The sequence below is a fragment of the Xenopus tropicalis genome, chromosome 8 (genome assembly GCF_000004195.4).
Source record: "Xenopus tropicalis strain Nigerian chromosome 8, UCB_Xtro_10.0, whole genome shotgun sequence".
NCBI classification, from domain to species: Eukaryota; Metazoa; Chordata; class Amphibia; order Anura; family Pipidae; genus Xenopus; species Xenopus tropicalis.
The window spans coordinates 82,146,499-82,171,218 of NC_030684.2; the positions used below are offsets into that span (position 1 = coordinate 82,146,499).

The following is a 24,720-nucleotide window of genomic DNA, read 5'->3' on the forward strand; positions in this document are numbered from 1 at the left end:
CCGCTGTTGCGGGCGACTAATCTCCCTGCAATGCCATCCCACCGGCTAGAATGTAAATCGCCAGTGGGCGAAGATAAAATTGGTTTCATACAAGAACTGTTCTCTCTTAGCACATCTGTTCTTGTTTCCACATCTGTTTTCAAGTCTGTTCCTAGATTGCTCTACTTATTTGTGATTTGCCTCATTTGAAGCTTATGTATCCATTCTTCATACTGTAAAGTATAAATTTTTCATCATTCCACTCTAAAATAAAACTTTAAAATGGTTGCAGGACTGCATCTTACCGCGATAGCAAAGAAAGCTCCAGGCGTAGTGGCAACGACAAAGTGTCCTATGATAGGAAGTCTGATCGTCCACCTTATGAGCTTGCACCACCCCCGTTTGGAAGTATGACATTACTCAAGGATATCTCATCAGAAGCTCCTTAGTGGTGGAGGAAAGTAGTAATTCCTGATTTGTTGCCTTATAGGTGAGCGTAGAGGATACCCAGATGAAAGGCCTTCCATGCATCCTCCTTTGCCTGCCCCAAAACAAGAAAAGAAACCAGAGAGTAAGAACGTGGATGACCTTTTAAAGAAGCCTGGCAGAGACAGTAGACCAGATAGGGTGAGTTTTTTCTAGTAGCTAAACCTTCAGTAGGTTGGGGATAAGAAAAAATGCCTGTAAAACTTATACACAACCACAGTCACCTACTCTACGACACAACTAGCACAGTACCTAGCAAGCATACCCATTCCACAAATAGCCCCACCAGATAAGGCATATTTAGATGCCCCAATCACAAAGCAAGAGGTTGCCGAGGCAATTACCACCCTCCCCTCAAATAAGACACCAGGCCCGGATGCATTACCTTCCAACTGGTATAAGGTACTAGCTGAATACATCCCCTCCAAACTGCTAGAAACACTACAATATGCCTATGACAACCAAGCACTACCTGCATCGTTTGCGGAGGCGTTAATAGTGGTCATTCCGAAGCCGGGCAAAGATCCATCCCTCTGCTCCTCATACCGTCCCATCTCCCTAATTAACACAGACACCAAAATTTTGGCCAAAATTCTGGCGACAAGGCTCCAAAGGGTGGTTCCCGACCTGGTGCACCCGGATCAATCAGGCTTTATGCCCGGCAGATCCACTGACATTAACTTGAGAAGACTCTTTACCAATCTACAAATCCCTCACTTAGAGACCGATACCAGAGTTGTTGCCTCCCTAGACTCAGCCAAAGCCTTTGATTCAATTGAATGGGGATACCTATGGGGGAGGTCTTGTCCGGCTTCGGCTTTGGCCAAACATTCTTAAAGTGGATCAAGTTACTATACCAGCATCCCACAGCAAGAGTCAGAGTAAATGGGATTACATCTCCCTCAAGCCAAGGCTGTCCGCTCTAGCCAATATTATTCGCTCTAGCAATAGAGCCCCTAGCCATACTGATTAGGAACTCACAGGAGATTAGAGGCCTTACATATGGAAATATCCATGAAAAATTATCGCTATATGCAGATGACTTACTAATATACCTTGCAGATCCCAGAGATTCGCTGACCTCTCTACTGCAGCAAGTGGACAAATTTGGACACTACTCCGGTCTGCGAATCAACTGGGATAAATCAATCCTTTGCCCTATAGATCCTCTTCAACCACAACCAGTAATACCCAATATACCTTTAAAATGGGCCAATCAATTTAAATACTTAGGAGTCTGGATAACTACAGATCCTACTAACTATATACCACTTAACCTAGACCCCTTGCTGTCTGATCTCAAAGCCCGACTGACCCAGTGGTCCAAGTTACCACTTACACTCTGGGGCCGCATAAATATAGTAAAAATGATATATCTCCCCAAATTTTTATACATACTGCACAATGCCCCAATCTTTATCCCTAAAACCTTCTTTAAGAAACTTAATCAGATTATTCTACCATTTATTTGGAACAATCGACCCCCCAGAATGGCCTGGACAAAACTATGCGCTCCACTAGCCGAAGGAGGCCTAGCCCTCCCCCACTTTTACCATTACTTCTTAGCTTCACAAATACACTACCTACACTGGTGCTTCATTCATGACCCATACAATCCAAATCTGCAGCTCCAGGCAACAATACTTGGTTCCCTGGAAGGATTACGCAACTTTCCTTACCGGCATCTTAAAGATACAGCCCCACTGCCAACAACTTTAACTATTCCGCATAAAGCCTGGACCATTGCACTTACACTACTCAAACACCCGCCACCCTTACTTACGTCTAGGCTTCCACTCTGGGGCAACCGATATTTACCACAATGTAGGACACTACACAATTTCATATATTGGCCCCGCCATAATATTAAATACTTGGGAGATCTTATGGAACACTCAACCTTCCCAACATATCTGCAGATCCGAGAGAAAGCTCAACAACCTAGTCTCCCCTTTTATAAATATTTGCAGCTGCGATCAGTATTCAGGGACCAATTTGCCACTCTTACCCCTCAGCTCATTTCTTTAACGGCGGAGGAAATCTTACAATCTAACAACCCAGTTAAGCTTACTTCAAACCTATACCAAAATCTACTCTCAACGGGCCCAAAACCTTTCCGCTCCGCACAAATATGGTGGACTTCCCAAATACCAGCACTCACCCAAGATGATTGGGAAGAGGCAACAGACACAATATACAACTGTCTTATATCTACCAGAGACAGGCTAATACAATACAAAATCTTTCACCACCTGTATATCACACCACTAAGGTTGCACCAAATGAGCCGTACCCCAACAGATCGCTGCCCGAGATGTGCAGCAAGCTCAGCTAACTTTTTTCACATGATCTGGTCATGCCCCCATATCGCTAAATTCTGGTCAGCAGTGACCAAATATCTGTCAAACAACTTAGCCTTCCCCACTGTGACTGCTCCTGAAACCTGCTTGCTAGGAGTCCTAGATACTATAATTGCCCAAAATAGCTCCCGGCTACGCTACAGAATATTGCTGTTCTATGCCAAAAAAACAATTGCAATGCATTGGATGGGCACTACCCTCCCCACCGTGACAGCCTGGAAGAATCTAGTAAATGCCGTTGTCCCTCTGTACAAACTCACATATGAGAATAGGGGTGCGCCCGATAAATTCGATAAAGTTTGGGGCCCTTGGTGTGACCTGGAGGGAAACTGAAGGACTCCACTTCCACTCACATTATAAAACCCCCAGCACTCTTCCACTCCTCTCCATCACATCCTGAGCATTTAGCTTAGTAGGTAGATAAACCCAATCTTATGTAACTGCCGCCAGAACCATGCTTAAACCCTATATTGTCACACCTTCCCCTTTGATATTTGTAACAAGCCTTAATGACAGACCTGAAAAGAAAGACCAGCATATTCTCTTTAATGTAATGTTAAGTGTGTTATTTTATGTTTTGTTTGAATGAAAAGCAATAAAATATACCTTTCAAAAAAAAAGAAAAAATGCCTGTTTGAAAGTAAAGACCATTTTTATCTGCTTCAGATTGTTGTCATCATGAGGGGATTGCCAGGCAGTGGTAAAACTCACGTGGCAAAGCTGATTAGGGTAAGTTTTTTCTTTTTGTTTTTTTTTAATTCAGTAACACATACTGATTTTTAAAGTTGGAAATTCGTGACTTTGGATGATTGGTTGGAGGATGCCATTTTGTGCAAAAGGAATTGCCTGATGAGTGCTTCTAAAGGAAGCACTCATCAGAAAAAGTTCCCAGTGTGCCATTTCCTTTACTGGGGTTCTGCAGTGATTTTGATAATCAGCCTTTAGGTTAATTGTAATTTACAGTGGATATAAAGTCTACATACCCCTGGTAAAATGTCATGTTCCTGAAATCTTTTAGGTGGTGGGAAGAAAACCAAAAAAACTCAAATAATGTGGTTGCATAAGTGTGCACACCCTTTTCTAACTGGGGATGTAGCTGTGTTCAGAATTAAGCAATCACATTCAAAATCATGTTAAATAGGAGTCAGCATACACCTGCCATCATTTAAAGTGCCTCTGATTAACCCAAATAAAGTTCAGCTGCTCTAGTTGGTCTTTCCTGACGATTTTTTAGAGTGGCAAGACGAAAGCCTTTTCATACGAAGAAAAACATCCAAGACAGGCTACATTTTGTAAAAACACATCTGAAGTCTCCCAAAAGCATGTGGGAAAAGGTATTATGGTCTGATGAAACCAAGGTTGAACTTTTTGCCCATAATTCAAAAAAATATGTTTGGCGATAAAACAATACTGCACATCACCAAAAGAAACACCATACCCACAGTGAAGCATGGTGGCGGCAGCATCATGCTTTGGGGCTGTTTTTCTTCAGCTGGAACTGGGGCCTTAGTTAAGATAGAGGGATTTATGAAGAGTTCCAAATACCAGTCAATATTGTCACAAAACCTTCAGGCTTCTGCTAGAAAGCTGAACATGAGGTGGAACTTCATCTTTCAGCATGACAACGACCCAAAGCATACATGCAAATCAACAAAGGAATGGCTTCACTGGAAGAAGATTAAAGTTTTGGAATGGCCCAGCCAGAGCCCAGACCTGAATCCAATTGAAAATCTGTGGGGTGATCTGAAGAGGGCTGTGCACAGGAGATGCCCTCGCAATCTGACAGATTTGGAGTGTTTCTGCAAAGAAGAGTGGGCAAATCTTTCAAAGCCAAAATGTGCCATGCTGATAGACTCACACCCAAAAAGACTAAGTGCTGTAATAAAATCAAAAGGTGCTTCAACAAAATATTAGTTTAAGGGTGTGCACACTTATGCAACCACATTATTTTAGGTTTTTTTTGGTTTTCTTCCCTCCACCTAAAAGATTTCAGTTTGTTTTTCAATTGACTGGTACAGTTTATAGGTCACATAAAGGTGGAAAATATTCTGAAATTATTTATCTTTGTCTCATTTTTGTACAGCACAGGAACCTGACATTTTATCAGGGGTGTGTAGACTTTTTATATCCACTGTATGTTGCCTCCTCTTTATAAATATTATAACACTTTTGTTTTTTTTGATGCTCCAAAGGATAAGGAGGTGGAATGTGGTGGTCCAGCACCGCGTGTGCTAAGTCTTGATGATTACTTCATCACTGAAGTTGAGAAGGTTGAGAAAGACCCTGATTCTGGCAAGAAAGTTAAAAAAAAGGTAATAGCAAGTAAAAAAAATAAGATGAAAAACTTTATAAAGTAACATGTATCATTTTTTATATCATTTGTGAAAATACATGGTTTAACAACAATCTCTTCAGAGATTTCACCCTCTCTATTTTCAGGAAGTAGTTTGCTAGAGGCAATGGTCGTATGCAGCCAATTATTCAACTAGACTGTGTACTTTCAGACAGCAAATAGGGCTGACCCAGGTACCTTTTCTCAAATGGCTACATCCCAAGGCTGCCCCCTGGTTGTCATGGTGCTTTTGGTATCAATGAGTCTTCCACAGAAGCAGACCACCCAAGCAGTATTGCTTGTTCCTTCCTTAACCAGGAGCTTAGGAGCCAGCATCAGCATTAATTCCATAGAAGGATTAGCAGTGATCCCCGACTAACATGTTGCTCCCCAACCCCTTGGATGTTGCTCTCGGTGGCCTCAAAGCAGGTGCTTATTTATGAATTCCTGACTTGGAGACAAGTTTTGGTTGCATAAAAACCAGATGTACTGGCAAACAGCGCCTCCTGTAGGCTGCCAGTCCCCATAGGGCCTACCAAATAGCCAATTACAGCCCTTATTTGGTACCATCATGAACATCTTTCATGCTTGTGTTGCTCCCCAACTCATTTTACATTAAAGTGTGGCTCACGGATAAAAAAGGTTGGGTATCCCTGGAATAGAGGATCAGGGAACCCTTCCAGATATTTCCCCAAACTGTACCTTCTTTCTACATCGGTTGGGTATGCTTTCGCCAATCCTCCGCATCTTGGCTATGTGCACATTATGCCATCTTATTAGGTTGTAAGACCTAGCCTTTCCCATGTGGCGTAAAAATCCCAGAGTGGAATTTAGAACAAGGCCAGAATCCTAAAAAAGACATCCCGTTTTTCCCACCAGGTTTATTTACTTTTCTCTTGCGGGTGTCTGTGGCACACAGGGACCTTGGGGTATAGTATCAGCAGGAGGCAAGACACTAGAAGGAAGCAAGCCCATCCTCCATGCTACTATACCCCCCCTACACTTCCTGCCGGATCCAGTTTTTTTTCTAGTGTCCCTAGGAGACAGGATCTTCAGCTTACTAGTTTGGCACCAGGGTTCGACCTAGTGGCCTCCAACAGGAGTGTCCCTATTCAGGCTTCCCCCTACGTGGGACTTGAGGCACTGGGGCCATTCAGACTCTTAGGAGCAGGCCATCACAGGATTCCTGCCTGCCTGCTAAGGGTCGCAGAAGCTGTCAGCTGGAAGTTCTAACGATTTGCCTTCAAGAACCGGCACTACCAGTTTATCTCTCTTTTGTTCGGGCTCACATCAGCCCCCCAGGACCTTCACCAAGATCATGGCGGCGGCAGCTTGGGGCCCTAAGGTCTCAGAGAGTCTCCATTACACCCTACCTCGACGACCTACTGCTCAAGGCCCCTACGCTTTTGGCAGCAACAGCCCAACTCTCAAAGGTCCTATCCACTCTGACCTCCCTGGGTTGGAAAATCAACATGGCCAAATTGCAACTGATTTTCGCCCAGCGAATTCCCTTTCTGGGCATTCTGGATATTCGATACAATGCAGCTAAAGGTCTTCCTGCACCAGAGAAGATCGCCCATACGCAAAGCATGATAAGACTTCTTCTGCAGACACCACACCCATCCGCTTTGCTATGCAGGTCCTGGGGTTAATGGTGTTGACTGTAGAGGCAGTGCCCTTTGCTCAGTTCCATCTTCAACTCTCAAGTGGAACATTCTGGACCAGTGGAAACGCACAAGCCTCACTCAAAAGATCCACCCCTTACCCGGGACAAAACTGGCTCTGGCATGGTGGCTAGACCCAACACATGTCTCCAAGGGGCATCCTCTTCTGGAACCGCAGTGGTCACTTCTTACCATGGACGCCAGTCTCCAAGGCTGGGGAGCAGTCCAAAACCAACAAACAGCGCAGGGAACATGGTCTTCCTCAGAAGCTCGCCTCCCTATCAACATCCTGGAAATCAGAGCGGTGCGGCTGGCCCTCTTACACTGGCAGACACAACTCACGGGACGAGCCATCAAGGTACAATCGGACACCGTGGCCTATCTCAACCACCAGGGGGGCACCAGAAGTTGACAAGCCCTAAAGGAAGTCAGCCTAATCCTATCCTGGGCAGAAACAAGGGAAGTACAACTCTCAGCAGTATATATCCCCGGCCTCGAGAATTGGCAAGCAGACAACAGCTCAACCCAGGCGAATGGACCTTAGATCACAAAGTATTCTAGGCTATCTTAAACAGATGGGGATGTCCAGAAGTGGACCTCATGGCCCCACAGACAAACTGGCAGGTACCTCAGTTCATGGCCAGATGCCACAATCCCCTGGCAATCACAGCAGACGCCCTGACAGCACCCTGGGACTTCAACCTAGCCTACGCCTTTCCTTCCCTTCCAATCATACCAAGGGTTCTCAGGAAGATCAGGAGAGAGCTGTGCGGTAATCCTGGTGGCCCCTCAGTGTCCCAAGAGGGCCTGGTTCACTGACCTGCAACAAGGCAGATTCATGTCGCCTTTCCCTATCACCCGATCTCCTAACGCAAGGTCCAATCCACCACCCCAACCCAGGCTTCCTGAATTTTGACAGCCTGGCTATAGAGTTGCTAGTCCTCAGTTGCAAGGGATTCTCCCACTATGTAATTCAGACAATGATGGCGGCTAGTAAGCCAGTATCGCCAAAAAACCTACCACCGAGTATGGAGAACCTACCAGGAATGGTGTTCCATCTTCGGTTACTCTCCTTCTTGCAATCAGGCCTCAGGAAGGGCCTCTCCTTGGGGTCCCTCAAGTCACAGATATCAGCCCCCTCCGTCCTCTTCCAACAGCGCCTAGCGGCTCTACCAGACATGGTCACCTTTCTACAAGGGGTGTCCCAATTGCATCCCCCTTACCGTGACCCTATCCCACCTTGGGATTCCAATCTGGTACTATCTGCTCTTCAAGCTCCGCCCTTCAAACCCATGGCCTGGCTAACTTGGAAGACAGTTTTTCCCCTGGCTATCGCCACAGCACGGAGAGTATCCAAGATCAACACTCTCTCGTGTCAATAACCTTATCTGATATTCCACGAAGACCGTGCCGTCCTGAGAACACCTTATTCCCAAGGAGGTATCCACCGTCCACATCTACCAAGACATCACCATCCCTTCCTTCTGCTCTCACCCCACATCTCCTAAAGAAGTGAGCCTACACTCTCTGGACCCAGTCAGAGCCCTCAAGGTCTAGGGCTGATAACTGAATGTTATGTATATTTTTATTTATATAGTGCTGCAGCGCTGTACAGCAGAACAATAAATCAATAAAACTAATGAATGCTATTCATTCTTGACTGTTACTTAGTGCTTATCAGTACCATACCTTTGGTGGCTGGGCTACCCTCAATTTCACGTGCATTGTGGGTCACATTACTCCGCCCTCACGCCACCCCTGCAGTCAGCATATGTAATAGACATTTTGAGCAGACACACAGCGCTATCGCGAGCAAGTAACCACTCCATAAAGGCATTCCACCACCAACAGTAGAAGTCGCTGGCAGAAAGCTCTTTGCATCGCTTCATTTTCCTCCTGCAGGCAACTTCGCATGACTTTGGATTACCAAAGCGATGCAAAGCCTTTTCGGAGCAGTTTCTCACCCACGATAGCAGCGATCTATTCTTGCTCCGTGGGTAAAGGAATACTGTCCCCCCCCCCCCCCCCCTTTTTTTTTTTTTTTTAATGCATCAGTTTATAGAGCTTCTCCAGCAGAATCATGCATTGAAATCCGTTTTTTTTTATATTTAATTTTAAAATTTTACATGGTTTTATCAATATTTATTTCGCAGGGTGCCACAACCATGTGACCCGTGCTCTGATGAACTTCAGTCACACTTTACTGCTGAGCTGCAATTGAAGTGATATCACCACCTTTCCAGCAGCTGATCAGCAGAACAATGGGAAGGTAGTAAGATAGCAGCACCCAGTAGATATCACAATAGCACTCAATTGTAAGAAATCCAAGTCCCACTTGTGACTCCTCCAGTTACATGGGAGTAGAAGAAACAATAGGTTGCCTGAAAGCAGTTGTAATATGTACCGCTGGCTACACTGATTGATTGAAGTCCCTGACACCTTGGTCAGTGAATATTGACATCTCATGAGATTGGAATCTTTTTTTTTTTTTTTTATTTAGGTTTATGATTCTGAGATAAACAGTTATTAAAATGATCTCTTGACAGGTAATGGAGTATGAGTATGAGCCAGAAATGGAGGACACTTATCGAAGCAGCATGTTAAAAACATTCAAAAAAACACTGGACGATGGTTTTTTTCCTTTTATCATTTTGGACAGCATTAATGACCGTGTTCGTCATTTTGAACAGTTCTGGAGTGCAGCTAAAACAAAAGGATTTGAGGTGTGTTATGCATATTCAAAGTAATGCCAAAAACAGCAAAGTATTATGTGAGGCTACTAAGTTTTCAGGCCTGATTGTAACCTATCTCGCTTTACAGGTTTATCTTGCTGAGATGAGTGCAGACACTCAGATATGTGCAAAAAGAAATGTACATGGACGCAAGCTTAAGGAAATTAGCAAGGTAGGATCAGTACATAGCAACTTTACCAAAAAATCTTTGGGGGAAAAAACATAGTGATCCTTTGGGAAAACTACAGATGTCTATCTTAAAGGGACAGTAACACCAAAAAATGAAAGTGTATAAAAGTAATTACTATATAATGTAATGCTGCCCTGTACTGGTACAACTGGTGTGTTTTCCTTAGAAAGACTACTATAGTTTATATAATAAAGCTTCTGTGTAGCCATGGGGGCAGCCATTTACAGGAGAAAAGGCACAGGTTACTTAGCAGATAACAGATAAAACCCCATTATATTCTACAAAGCTTATCTGTTATCTGATATGTGCCTGTGCCTTTTCTCCTTTTTCCCAGCTTCAATGGCTGCCCCCGTGTTGACATAGCAGCTCATTTATATAAACTATAGTAGCGTTTCTGTTGCAAACTTACCAGTTTTACCAGCGCAGGGCAACTGTACATTATATTTTAATTACTTTAAAACACTTTAATTTTTTGGTGTTACTGTTCCTTTAAGATTGAGTTCTATAAAGGGAAAACCTTAAAGGACATGTAAATCCTCCACCGAAAATGTACAGCCTCTTTGAACAACTGGAGTGGCAGATATTTAAAGATTTCTAAGGTTAATAGTAAGCTGCAGCATCCCCTTAATCACTTGGGATTCCTTCTCCTAACCTACTCCGCCCCCTCTCATAGGAATTTACTTTGACTCTTGGCTTACTGATTATGCTCAGTTCTTTTCAACTCAGGTTACAAAACACAACCTCAAGTCTAGCAGCCAATGAAGAGATGGCATTGCTGGTTTCAATAGATACTCTGCTCTAGCTGTGCACGCTGCTGGCGAAACTTGTGTTTTTTTTTTTTCCTAACCTCCTGCCCTGAGCTCAGCTTAATCATTACAGTGCTCAATCCAAGCAGGACTTTTTTTTTTTTAATCAAAGTAAGTTGTGAATTTTACAGCACACATGTGCTGTTGGCAGATGTAAATGTCATTGATGATGTGAGAGGGAAAATAGCCGCCGGATGAAAGCTTCTATTTGTTTTAGGAAAATGTGACAGTTCTGGCGAATGGAGCAGATATATGCAGTACAAATGGTGTGGTTTTGGTGGGGGAGATGAGCCCAATTTAAATACGTGGTAGGAAAATGCAGGGTTTACATGTCCTTTAAAAAAAAAAAAAAGGCGGGGTTGTAGTATGACTTATTACCTGCCCGCCACAGATATCACCACACCAATTCTGTAACAAAATTCAAGCATTATTCAATTATAAATTACAAAATAAAACTTGTTAACTTTGTCCTTTGCCCTTAAATGAATCCTTCACTCCAGATTGCTGATCACTGGGAGTCTGCACCTCGGCATATGATTCGACTTGATGTTCGATCACTGCTCCAGGATGCAGCCATTGAAGAAGTAAGTTACATAGTATAATTCTGTTTTATTCATAGTATGTGGATATTGGTCAGGATCGGCATCCACCATACATGTACCAGTTATCGAACGAAACTTAGTTATGGCCATCTTAATTTTTTTTTTTTTTTTTTTACAAATGTATTGAATCTTATAGTAAAATTGTATAGAAACTAGAAAGGGAAGTTTGAGAACAAACTTCATGTTGGTTTGAAAAACGTGAAGTCACTGAATGAAATCTTCTCTGTTGTTGGCTGGCTGTTGTTGGCTCCACCCAGTTTTTCTAACCTTGGACCACAGTTATATAGTACAAACCACTGTGCAAAGTTTGGGGACCCTGGTTTTAATAGTGTCTGAATGGCAGCAATTTAAATGTTGTTTAAATGTTTTATTTGGGGTGACCCCATGACCCCCATAATCATGTTATTCAAGTTTGGGGGGTGTAGCTTCAAAGCTGTAAGAGTGGCAGCAGTTTGAAAAGTCAATGGGAAAATTGGGGTGTTTGGAACGGCGCTACAAAAAGACAGGGGGCCGGGATCACTTAGAAAAGCACAAGCAACCTGTTCCACTATAGGGCGAAGAAGTTGGGGTGTTGTAGGAGGAATAGCGATTAGAAAATCGGGGGCTCTAAGAAGAAGAAGAAAAAGAAGAATCGGAAGAATAAGTTGAAGAACAGTATGTTGGGTTTTTCAACCCAACATAATTATTATCTTATAACTCTACCAGTGTTAAATCAGTATACCTGTACAGGAAAACATTTATGTAAAAAAATCCCATAGCAAGGGGAATAAATCAGGCCATATCAATTAGCAGCCTGCAATAATAGTGATTTTTTTTTTTTCTTTAGATTTTTTTGTAAATCCTATTTAATTTTTCTGCTCTAGTTTTATTATAAATAACTTAAAAGCACATCTTCAAGCCTGTCAGTCATCTTCAAACATATGTTTCCACCCTTTGAGACCTAGGCTGCCGAGGTGTGGATATTCCCTCTGTACAGTTGTAGAAGCTTTCATGCTATCGGTTCACATGTGCAGTAAAAACTTGTTTCCTCATTTACTAAGTGAAACTGATTGAAAAAAACGCGATGCAAATGTATTGGGTTAGGTCAGGGCACACAAAGTATATAAATATGTTTTTAAGATTGTAGTCCCAGACCTAACCCAATATATTTGTATCACTTCTGCCTTTCTTCTCAATCTGCTTCACTTTTAAATTTTAAAGTTGCTTAGAATTTTTTTTTTTTAATGTTTTTGTTCTTTGGGTGGAAAATCGTATTTAAACTCTTCTTTGAGCTGCAGTTGTTGCAGAAAAATAAGTAGCTCAGACACAAATGCTTGAGATTTGCACTTTTTTCCCCTATAGGTGGAAATGGAAGATTCTGAGCCTAGTGTAGAGCCACAGAAAGAAATCAAGAAGCAGCTACCAGAGGAGGAGGAGAGTGATCGGGTAGGAGTGTCTTGAAATCAAGAGTATATATTGGGTATATTTTGTTCCCTTTAGGGACAAGAGCCATGTAGCTGTGTAGCTCAAGCATGACCACAAAAGAGTTTGACAATTAAGTTTGTCTTCTACAATCATCATGTAGTGGGTGCATGGCATGCTGAAGAGGAGCAGAGATATTAGAGACAGACTTGTACACTTACGCATGCATTTATGTTAATATAATGCTAGAATTACTGTCTACAGCAAACAACATTTGCCATAAGTGTATTTTCACAATTTACATCTGTTTCAGATTAATATCTATGAAGCTAATCTGTACCCTGATATCTCCATAGCCTCCTTTATCTAGGGTGACCATATGCTTTTTGATAGACGTAAGGTTTATTTAACCAATCCACTAGTTGGCCTAACAGTGTGATTTGGCTGTCTGCCCACCATTGGTTGGTTTGTTTAATCTAATAGCCTGAATCTGGCATGGAATGAGCAGGAGCAGCAGCACTTTGTTCATTATCTGCCAGACCTCCATCCGCCCCTAAGAAAAGGCATTTGCAAATAAGATTTTCAGTTTGACTGACAGACCATCCAGACCTATCAGATTGAAGTAAAACAGAACTGCCACACAAAATGCCGTGTATGGCCCGATAGGAATTGTGGCTAAAATTGGTCAAGCTGCCAAACCAAATTTGAATGTGCCTGGTCACCTTTAGCACTTAATTGTACTTCTTTTCCTGTGTTTTTTCTAGTATATATTTTCTTTTATTACCACTTATTTTTAGAATATAACATTATTAATAATTTTCTTCATACGGTCCCATGTTTGCTGCTTAATCAGATACCCTTTTTAGTTTGTTGCCTGGTTAATCTATTACCCCTACCCACACACACAGATTCTTGACCATTGCTCTTTTCCAAATGCTTTGTCTGTCAATTATTTTTTGATTGCATTGCACCACTTCATTCATCTTTTAATTTGATAATATACCACACCAGTATTTGCACTTTCATTAACTGAGTCTATATCATTTCCCTATTTTATCTATTGATGTTTATTATATATTAGCCAGAAATAATTGTTGCATGGCTGCCTATACTTTTGTATATCTGTTTGCTTTTGGTTTTACTAATAATTACTGGTTCATATCTCCAATGTGCAAAAACACAAAAAGCTTGGTTTATTGCTAACTCTTTTAGCTTCTTTCTGTAATCTAGGTATATATTCCAAAAAGCAAATGGGAAATGGATACTTCTGAAGCCAAGCTTGGTAAGTATCCAGTGGCTGCTTGTGTCCATTTCAGACCTTTTTCACTTGGTAATTTTCACTGCCCACTAAAAATAAAACACAAACACAAAGTACATTTTTACTGAAGAATGTGTAATATTGTGTTAATAAATTAAAAGTTAAAAGTTAACTTTTTCAGTTACTGCATTTAATACTTAATTGCTAAAAATAAAAATGTTATCATGGTTATATGGTGGCATCCATTCCCTGCTACCCATGTAATTTTGCCACTATTGAGTCACATCTCAACTTTTTATCACATAATTTCCAGTAATCTTGCAGGTACATTGAAATATAAGTTCTAGTAGCTGTTCACTGCTTATGTAAAAGAAGACATTCACATTTCAGCCTATATTTACTGTGACTGTGTTTACTCATACTAGAGGTGGCTTCTGTACTGTTTATTTACCTAAAGTAAAGCTGGGTGGGTGGTGGAAACAAGTTCATTATCCAGGACTGTGGGCCTTCCTGGTTCTGGTTGGTTTCTAATGCTTACAACTTATGGAGCATGTGTGATGTACCATGGTATGATTACACCGGTCTTACCACATAATGCTGCACACTTTCACCAAGATGCATCCCTGCTCCTTCCATGTCTTCTGGGAACATTGCATAAATATGTAATGAATGGTTGCAGGGTTTGCTTAGTCATTGCAAAGTGTGCATTTCAAGGTGTGTGTTTTCTCCACCCCCCACCAACCAAAGACAACTCTAGGCTCAGAAATTTGGGAGGCAGGTCAGTGCTATATGGGGAACCCTGAAGTCTAAAGTTCACATTCAGGTTACACTAGGCTTATTCTCTGCCAAAGCCTTTCTGATGGCTAAGAACCCAATGTCATCAATGCACTGGTAACATTTTGTGCAGTTCCTTTCCCAGTGGATGTTATGGGAACCTGTCCCTGGCATTTTTTCCATCTGCACATTTTACCTAGCTGTATGCGACATAAGCCTTACTACGCTGTTTGCAATGACTGTGGCTGATGTAAGCAATTAGTGATAAACAATAATCATTAATATTAATAATAAACCTTGTGTAAAAAATGTAAAAGGTAGAGTTTCATTATAAGTTATGTGATGGCAGTTTGCGTGTGTAAGGGCATATATACATTAAAAATCCATTAACATTACTGTTTTAGATTAGATTTGTTTATTGTAACAACTAGCAACGAAAAATTAAAAAGGTGAATTATTTTACTTAAAGGTACATTGTGTTATTGCAAAACCTTCAAAACCACCAGCTGACAAATATCATTTTATAATGTCTCTAAGGCTGGCCATATATCTAAAAATCTGCTCTTCTGATGTTTGCCAAGAAAGTGGGTTTTGTTTTTGTTTTTTGTTTTTTTATTTGCTAGATCCATCTTGCATCTTGATTTGGATCTGCCTTCAGTTCCCACCTTTCTCAGTGTTTTGGGAATATATGTGTTCTAATGAAACACTTTGCTTGTTAGGTCCGGTGGCCAAGGTCTCCGTTGTGGGGCAAAGATAAACAACAATACGGTTTACAACATCAGATATCATTTAAAAGAACAGTCCACACTTAGAAAACATTCTCCATTGAGAATGGTCAGGTCTATAAACCTTGAATTTTCTCATTTGTAAAGCATTGCAAACCATGTCAACATTTAGGACCAGGGCTTTTGTAACAAATTAAAACTTTGGCAGCTTTTAGGTTCTATTGTGTTGCGCTGGCTCCTTCTGAAAGCTCAGACTCAGACTCTGCACAATGCGCAGATGGCTGTCTACACACCAATATTACAACTAAAAATACATTTGTTGGTTCAAGAATAAAAATGTAAATGGCAGAGGGAATTATTTGCTACGTAAACAGAGTAATTTATAAATAAAAGGTACACCATAAAAATCATGACTGAATCCTTTTAAATCACTCTACCAAATAATATTTATTAAATTTAAATACATAGTAAATTCCAAAATATGACTCTTAAATAGCCATCACACTGAATCCAACATGGTACAAAATAGCTTACTACAAATATTTTAATTTCCACTTCCACACTGTATGTTTTTCTAACAGCAGTTAACTTCACAACACTATATATATATATATATATATATATATATATATATATATATATATATATATATATATATATATATATATATATATATATATATATATATATATATATATATATATATATATATATATAATATTTATATATAATATAATATTTATATTATATATATATATATATATATTATATTATATATATATATTATATATATATATATATTATATTATATATATATTATATTATATATATATTATATTATATATATATTATATTATATATATATATATTATATTATATATATATATTATATTATATATATATATATATTATATTATATATATATATTATATTATATATATATATATATATATATAATATAATATATTATATATATATATATAATATAATATATAATATAATATATTATATATATATATATAATATATAATATAATATATTATATATATATATATATAATATATTATATATATATATATATATATATATATATATATATATATATATATAATATTATATTATATATATATATATATATATACACACACACACACAGGGTTGGAATGACAGCACACACAGGATGTTTTTCAAGAAGAATCACAGAGGTTTAGATAAATAAATGTGAGGCTTTATTCAGTCCGACGTTTCAGTTCCTATCTGGAACTTTCATCAGGGACAGTAACATCATAGTGCAGTACAAACGTTTTTAAGCAAAAAAGGGGCGCCAAGCCTGTTGCTAGGCAACCACAAACAAACAAAAAATTTTTAATTTTTTTACAAAACAAAATGAAAACAACAAAAAACAGTGGAAAACCATTGCCAAAATTGCGTATAGGTGTAGACATGTAAGGATAATAAATCCAGAGCTATTGGGTACAGAAAAAAAGGAGACCTCAGGGAGTGACAACATGTGGCCATTTTGTCTCTTTTAAAAGTTGCAAAAGCATGAAAAGCCCCAACCCCTCTCGCCTCCACTAGTGCTGGGAAGGAGCCACCAGTACAAAAAACCAACCCCACGGTACGGAACCTTGAGAACACTCGCAAACTAGTACCGTCGCCGTTGCTAGGCAACCAACCCCTGGTCGTGAGCGGGCATCGAAAGGCACATGCAAAATTGGCCAAGCTTATGCGCAGTTGTATATTACAGCATCATTCCACCCACTAGCAGTGGAACACAGAGGCAAGCTGTTCTAAATATTATCACATGTGATTAAAAGGCTACTACATATTCAAGGAGTACCAAAAATATGTGGCTTTTAAGACCCAAAAATGTAAATAGTGCAGTTTTAGTTTTCATTGCAAAAACAAAAAAGGGCTATTTTTTTTTTATGTAATCATGCTGATGAATATTTTAACCCCAATAATGTCACATCTGTTCCAGAAAGGAGCTTCCAAATATTGCAGATTTGCCAACTGTAATAATTGATAACATTTGTAATTTTTACAAAAAGGTTAAAAAGACACGTGTCTGTCACGTTCACCCTTTTAAAGTAAGTAAATATGGCTACTTGATTCCAGTCCAAAGGAAGGTGAAAAACCCCAAACTCTGAGGCACATGAAGACCCCATTACAATATTCATGGTAGATTATTGCTTACATACAGAAAGACAAAAGGGATTGATCAATGCACATTCCCTGTTCCCCTGTTTCATAAGTAAATTGTCTATTAGTTTCATGCTAGTGCATACAGTATATTGACAAGAAACAGGGGTTTTTAGTTACAAAATTATGATCATAAGATTGGTAAGCCACCATACCACGTCAAGGTAAACCCCATATGGTGGTCCTATCTATTTACCTGTGGTCATATTTTTCAAAGGCTGGCACTCCCGTGCACTATTGCCATTCTTGACCTGGGGGCTGGTTTGAATCAGAGGGCTTAGTCACTCCCATGCCTTTTGCTTATATAGAGAGAGATTGCCTGGTTCCCCAGACCAAATCCTCCCCCGCTTGCGGCTTGTAGAGGAGAAGACTGCCCATTAACCAACACCCATTCTTTTTAAAGGCATAAGACCACCATTAAAGGGACGGGTGTGGACGGGTGTAGTGCACGGGAGTGCCAGCCTTTGAAAAATATGACCAGAGGTAAATAGATAGGACCACCATATGGGGTTTACCTTGACGTGGTATGGTGGCTTACCAATCTTATGATCATAATTTTGTAACTAAAAACCCCTGTTTCTTGTCAATATACTGTATGCACTAGCATGAAACTAATAGACAATTTACTTATGAAACAGGGGACCAGGGAATGTGCATTGATCAATCCCTTTTGTCTTTCTGTATGTTTGTAGTTAATTTGGCCAGATCAGTTGCACTTCCATTGTATTTGTATACTTTATTTAGCCTTGGAGTGCTCCCACAACCTCTTTTTGTAGATTATTGCTTGATGAACTTAAAATAGTCAAATGTCTATACATAAAACTTGTGAATGCAAATTTTCCTTTATTTTACCAAACACCTAGTCATTTTGTAGCTACAAAAATCAAACAAGATAAAACAAAAAAAGCTCCCCGACGCATGTGACATATATTGTCCAAACACAATATAATATCTGGGTATGATACTCTAAAAACAGACTAGATGGTAAAAGGCATGAAGGCTTTGGTTAGCTATGTTTCTATATATAACGGAAAATATAATGTTTTTTATTTTTTTTTCCTGTGATGATCTGCTTATTTGTTGTTACGAACTGCTAATTCGGGAGATAAATACATTTCAGTACAATTCAGTGCAGCTGACTTCATATAATGTGTATATATATATGTAAAGGTTAATTTATCTCCAAACACTAATTCATTTTTCCCCATAAAGCATTAATTTATTTTTAAAGAAACATTTTTCTTGCCACATCTTATAAATAGCAATGATCATTAATAACTGATAGTATTGATAATAGCACATTTCTAAAGAGTCAACAGTTTTGACAAAGCTTTATAACAGATGGGTGTATACATTAAACAGATTGCATACAAATATTGATCAATACCAAAGCATGACCGAGGTAAAGATGGCCCTGCTCATTAGAGATTACATTGTAAAATCAGTATGTTCTTATAATAAAGCTACTTTATATCTAGTGTTAATAATATGGTAATAATATAACAATGTTATGAACAATGCAATCACAACAGGGGCAGGAGACACTGGGACTAAAAGGGGCTGGACTGGAAGGAAAGGGGTGTGGCAATAGTAGAGGATGTCTGGCACTAGCATTATGAAAAGTGTTGTGCTTTTTATGTACATGTTGGGAAAATAGTACAAAAAGGGCGTGTTCTTAGTAAAGCTAGGTACGCCAAGTAATCTGGCAGATACTTTGGCTACATGTATAGCATGCAAAATTGTCAAATACAGACCCAGAATCTGTTTTTGGTTGTCACCCTACTGGATAAAATTAATAGAAGGGTCAGTTAATCTTTTGATAAAGATGCTATTATGTGCGATCTAAATTTTGTTCATATGAACAAAAAATTAACATTTCTAAGTGAAGATATATATATTTATATATATAATTTTTTTTTTTTTTTGCCTCAGATCTTAAATTAAAGTGAGCATAGGAAAAAAGTACATATAACATGATTTTAAAAAGTAACAAAACCTGGAGTCAAGATATTGTCACAACTAATTATCTTTAATCTTTCTTTAATACATTTGTGAATAGGAGAAAGGTCTGCTTTTTTCCTCAGTGTGTGTATATGTATATATAATATACACACATACCCCTATTGCTATATTTGTACTAGAGCTGCATTTGCTGCATTTATTTCAGCATAATAATTACAATTGCTCTTAGCTCTATAGGTACACTTCCCCTTAAAAAAATAACTCCGCCTTAAGAGCAACTAATAAATACCTGGTTGGTCAGATTAAATAAATATTTTAAAAAAGATAAAAGTGAAAGACAACCCCTAAAAGATGCTGTTCATATATAAATGTATATGTATAAAATATGATAGATAGGGGGCCTAGTGCAACTAAAGTAATCAAACCAGCCAACTTGAGAGTGTAGATTAGTTTGATAAGCAGAAAAAAGCGACACTTGCTAACTTCACCTCAAATTTGCTTTTCCCCCTTTTTTGCATTAAAACACTCCGAGCTCTGACTCTACTTAACTGCACACAAACACATTTTTATAATCCAAAGATATGAGTGTAAATTATCAATATGTTTGGATATTTTCTGTAAAATAGAACTTCTTTTGGCAGACACAGCATCTGTAGGCGCAAACAACATCTTACAGAACTGAGACTAAACAGCTTTCTTTCTTAAGTAACTTACAAGAAACTAATTAATCTAAAAGAAAATGTTTGTTAATACAAAAAAATTACTTGTCAAACGCATACAGATCAATAAAAAATTCAGTTTTACTTTTTGAGCCAGGATGTTGTGATGTTCATAGTAAATACTTAGTGAGTTATATAGTGAGTTGAATCAATGGCAAAATGTATTGGTGCATTTAGTGTGCACATGGTACACCACCAGTTTTAATAGTTTGTATGTGTGTAAGGTGTAATTTATGTCTCGACCTATATAATTCCTGAAGTAAAATTTCTTATGACAATTATGTGCACAAAAGCAGCCATATGAAAAACCGTTTTAAAGACAGAATAATTTTAATGCAACATGTATGTCATGTTTTAATTATACAAGATGCTTATGTGACATTAAGGCTTAAGACTATGCACTGTACTTTTTTTTTTTTTTAATTCAGTTGTCCTATAATTTACAGTATATTTGCTGAGGCAAATATTTCTTCAAATGGCATCCTAGAGGGGAGCAGATAAGGCTTAGATGGAGATTCAGTTGAAACCTATATGTTTTCCAACTGAAACCTTAAACACACAAAATACCTGAGCACAATATCCCTGAGTAACTTACAAGAAACTAATTAATCTAAAAGAAAATGTAAACATTTGTTAATATAAAAAATTACTTGTCAAACGCATACAGATCAATAAAAAATTCAGTTTTACTTTTTGAGCCAGGATGTTGTGATGTTCATAGTAAATACTTAGAGAGCACGTGACAGGAATAAGCAATAATAAAATAAGGTTCTAACCATGTGGGGTGAGAATGAGTAATTTCCAGTGCTTAAAATGTGCTTTTATTTTGTGTTTGCCCAATGAAAAATATTATTAAAAAAATGTAATTATCATGAAACAGCTTTATAAGAGTTTATTAAATATGGACCTGCAGTGTTCAAGGATACAGTTCACCTTTTAGGACATTTAGTTTGGGCTATGCTTGTGACATTTGGGACAGAAAATAGCAGATGTGCTAGAATACCACTCATGGCTCAAAGATATATGCTGCTACACTCATTCGCGGTCCTCCTATCCCTACACTAGGGAAATTATAAGCAAACTATAATGAATAGTGAGAGATGAGAAACTGAGCTATGCTAAAAACTAAGTTTTATCCACATGCATTCTGCACATGAATAATAATATTGTTTTCAGCATGTTTCTACTTTGCTCTTGCCATTCATCATTTGAGAAAGGCACTAGTGACCAAAATTATCTTTAGATAAATGCAGATCATGGCATTGGGTTAGACTTTATTACCCAAAAACATTTGAATCTTAAAAATTGGCACAATTTATATCTAATTCCACACACACCCCTGTTTTGGATCTGCAATTTGGACTATTAAAAAGCATGCCATTAGTACCATAGGTATGGGTTCTCCTATCTGGACATCTTGCCAGAAAGCCTGTAGCACACATTGGGTAAAACACATTGTATGCCATAGGCCTAAAGTTACCTGTGCTAAGTGTAATTCTGAATTCTATGGGCCATTCTCCTATAGACTGATTTTTTAAAAATAATGTTTACTTAAAAGCCAAGAAACCGATACCCACACAGTTAACATGTTGCAAGATATATCTTTCACATTTACAGCTTTACTGCAGTATTCTTTACAAAAACATATGCACCATACTGTTATCACATGCTCTCTGACAAACGTTAGATAATATTTTAACTTTTGTGGGGAAGGGGAAAACTGGGAAATGGGAATAAGGGAGGGTAAAGGTGGGTCACTATCTTTACTTTAATATGTTTTTGTATACCATGTAATTGCCATGTACCTTGATTGCTCATTTATTCTCCTTTCCTTTACAAAATAACATTGTCAGCATATCAGAAATTGGAATTTTGCTTGGTGTTGCTATGCCATACAGCTGATTCTGGACAAACTTAGAAGTATTTGTTTAAAATGTGTTTTCTAATACTTCAGAGTAAAATAATTATTTTGATTCCTCTGTGGTAATAAAACAGTACTTTGAACTTGATCCTAGCTGAGGTGCATCGATTCATATTGGTGGCTCTTCGGTTCTATTTGGTTTATTTAATTGTTTACATTTTTTTTTGTGTTCGTGGTTATCCAAATGATCCCTCTTATTTAGAAAAAGGTCCTCAGAATTTTGAATTGTAGATCCCATTCCTGTATCACTAAATTACGATTGCCACATTTGACCACTAGTAATGGGTCCCAGGCAACATAAGTCACTCTCTGCTCAAGTGAACTGGATGCAATGTGAGGCGAGTACTATTTTTTATATATTTTTTTTTTTTTTTGCTTGAACTGTGAACCCTGCGAGTTTTACTTTACTGCTTTTTCAGCCAGTTGCTATTGTCTCTCTGGCATCCTTTACTGCATTCCTACTGTTATATCTCCAACTAGAAGCCAGATGGTAACTTGGTCTAATGTCATGAGAGAAGTGGTCAAGAAATCTGTGCCTATCTCCATAATATCCTGTAAATCATATCTTTATAATGCACAAGAGCCATGAAGTCATCTGTTAAAATTGGAGCTTAGTAAAGTTATTTCTGTGTATTATAAGAAATTATGTAATCAGCAAAAATATTGATTTTAAAAGTCACTTCTGAATCCTTTGACCTGTGTAAAAGGTCACATCTCAGTGACCTAAATCTTACAATATGTGTACATTATACCTAATACAATTTTTTCCCTACTGTGCTTTCTTAGTGGTTCTTAAGGAATTTTAATTGCATATTATATAGTGAGTTGAATCAATGGCAAAATGTATTGGTGCATTTAATGTGCACATGGTACACCACCAGTTTTAATAGTTTGTATGTGTGTAAGGTGTAATTTATGTCTCGACCAATATAATTCCTCAAGTAAAATTTCTTATGACAATTATGTGCACAAAAGCAGCCATATGAAAAACCGTTTTAAAGACAGAATAATTTTAATGCAACATGTATGTCATGTTTTAATTATACAAGATGCTTATGTGACATTAAGGCTTAAGACTATGCACTGTACTTTTTTTTTTTTTTAATTCAGTTGTCCTATAATTTACAGTATATTTGCTGAGGCAAATATTTCTTCAAATGGCATCCTAGAGGGGAGCAGATAAGGCTTAGATGGAGATTCAGTTGAAACCTATATGTTTTCCAACTGAACCCTTAAACACACAAAATACCTGAGCACAATATCCCTGACAGAGCCCTTGCCTCATAATGTTGCTATCAACTGATCCCTACCAAGACAGATGCAGAAAGAGCAATGTGCAGGTCCCAGCTTCGTGAACACCTCAGTGTTTAGTGTTTTAACAACACTAATGTGTTTGGTTTGCACTGTGCTTTTCTGGCAAGCCTTATGGTAGGTGACCAGGAAATAGTGAAGCTGAGGCAGGCACACATGGGCTTGGGGCAAAGTGGGAAAGTATTTGGCTTCTAAGGGTGACAGTGTGGGAAGGTGGAACTAGGGAAATGTGTGTTGTGGGTGATGACCACAATCGGGCTGATTATTTAAGTACCTGCATATTGACTATTGCATGTTTAAAAAAATTAAATACAGTGTACATGTTCTCCGCTACCACTTAAAATCGATTTGATTTTTTGCACTGGGTAAATTCTGTTTCTACTTTATATACAGTTCTGTATGTAGCAGGGCTACACAGCTGGGGACCCCTAGGCCAGATGTGGCCTTTGAGGGCACCCAGTTTGCTAAAGGTCCTGGTCACACAGAGTGTTAGCTCCATTTCTCTGCCTGTGTTTTGTAGGCATACGGAGAGAAGCGGATCCACTCTCTTCTGCAGCTTTTTCGTAACTGAACTGACTAACACAGCTTTCTTACGTGCAGCTACACAGAGTGGAGATTGGCCCTCCGCTCTGACTATATTGTTCTTGGCAAATTGCTCAGTTATATTGGAATTGGCCATCAATAATATTTCATTTGAGGATCTCACAAATCTAAGCTTGGGAAAATGTGACTATTATAGATTTATTAGACATCCACTGCAGTTTAGTGGAATTATTTTTAACCTTTAATCAAAGGTTACAGTAAAAGGGTACCTACCCTTTGTAGACTAAAGTTGCATTGATAGTTATAAGGAATATTTTGCAATTATTACTTTGACAGCAGCTTTGTGTGCCATTTTGAAGGCAATTGGTGTTTTCTCCACCAGCAGAGAAATGGACCAAACTGCCAACACCTTCCACCACATATACAGGTGGATTTTGGGCCACAAATGCACACTTTTTGATTTTACACCTGCAGTTCAGCTCAGTGTCAAGATTAAAACAGCAAAAGTTCTGTGCTGTATTTCTTATTATTAATGCTACACATTTGAGATTGTAGTGCTTTAAAAGTGCTCCCCTGTGAGTCTTTTCTTGATGCAATTTTATTATTTCCTCAGATAAACTAGATGGATTAAAAGGAAGCAAAAGGAGACGAGACTGGGAGTCTGTGGGCAGCCGCCTGGAAGACTATCTGCAGCTTCCAGATGATTATGATACCCGGGAATCAGAGCCTGGCAAGAAAAGGGTAAACATTTTG

The 24,720-nt window shown here is 38.6% G+C and overlaps 1 protein-coding gene across 1 annotated transcript in view; it reads left to right on the top strand.

Annotated features, from left to right (window-relative positions):
* ylpm1 (YLP motif containing 1) overlaps positions 1-24,720 on the top strand; it is a 47,378-nt gene that overhangs the window by 21,677 nt on the left and 981 nt on the right. The window contains exons 10-19 of the mRNA XM_031891419.1: positions 272-387; positions 470-606; positions 3,492-3,554; positions 5,018-5,137; positions 9,368-9,544; positions 9,642-9,725; positions 11,050-11,133; positions 12,493-12,576; positions 13,783-13,834; positions 24,581-24,708. Coding sequence (XP_031747279.1) covers positions 272-387; positions 470-606; positions 3,492-3,554; positions 5,018-5,137; positions 9,368-9,544; positions 9,642-9,725; positions 11,050-11,133; positions 12,493-12,576; positions 13,783-13,834; positions 24,581-24,708 — 1,045 coding nt within the window. The remainder of the gene's footprint in view (positions 1-271; positions 388-469; positions 607-3,491; positions 3,555-5,017; positions 5,138-9,367; positions 9,545-9,641; positions 9,726-11,049; positions 11,134-12,492; positions 12,577-13,782; positions 13,835-24,580; positions 24,709-24,720) is intronic.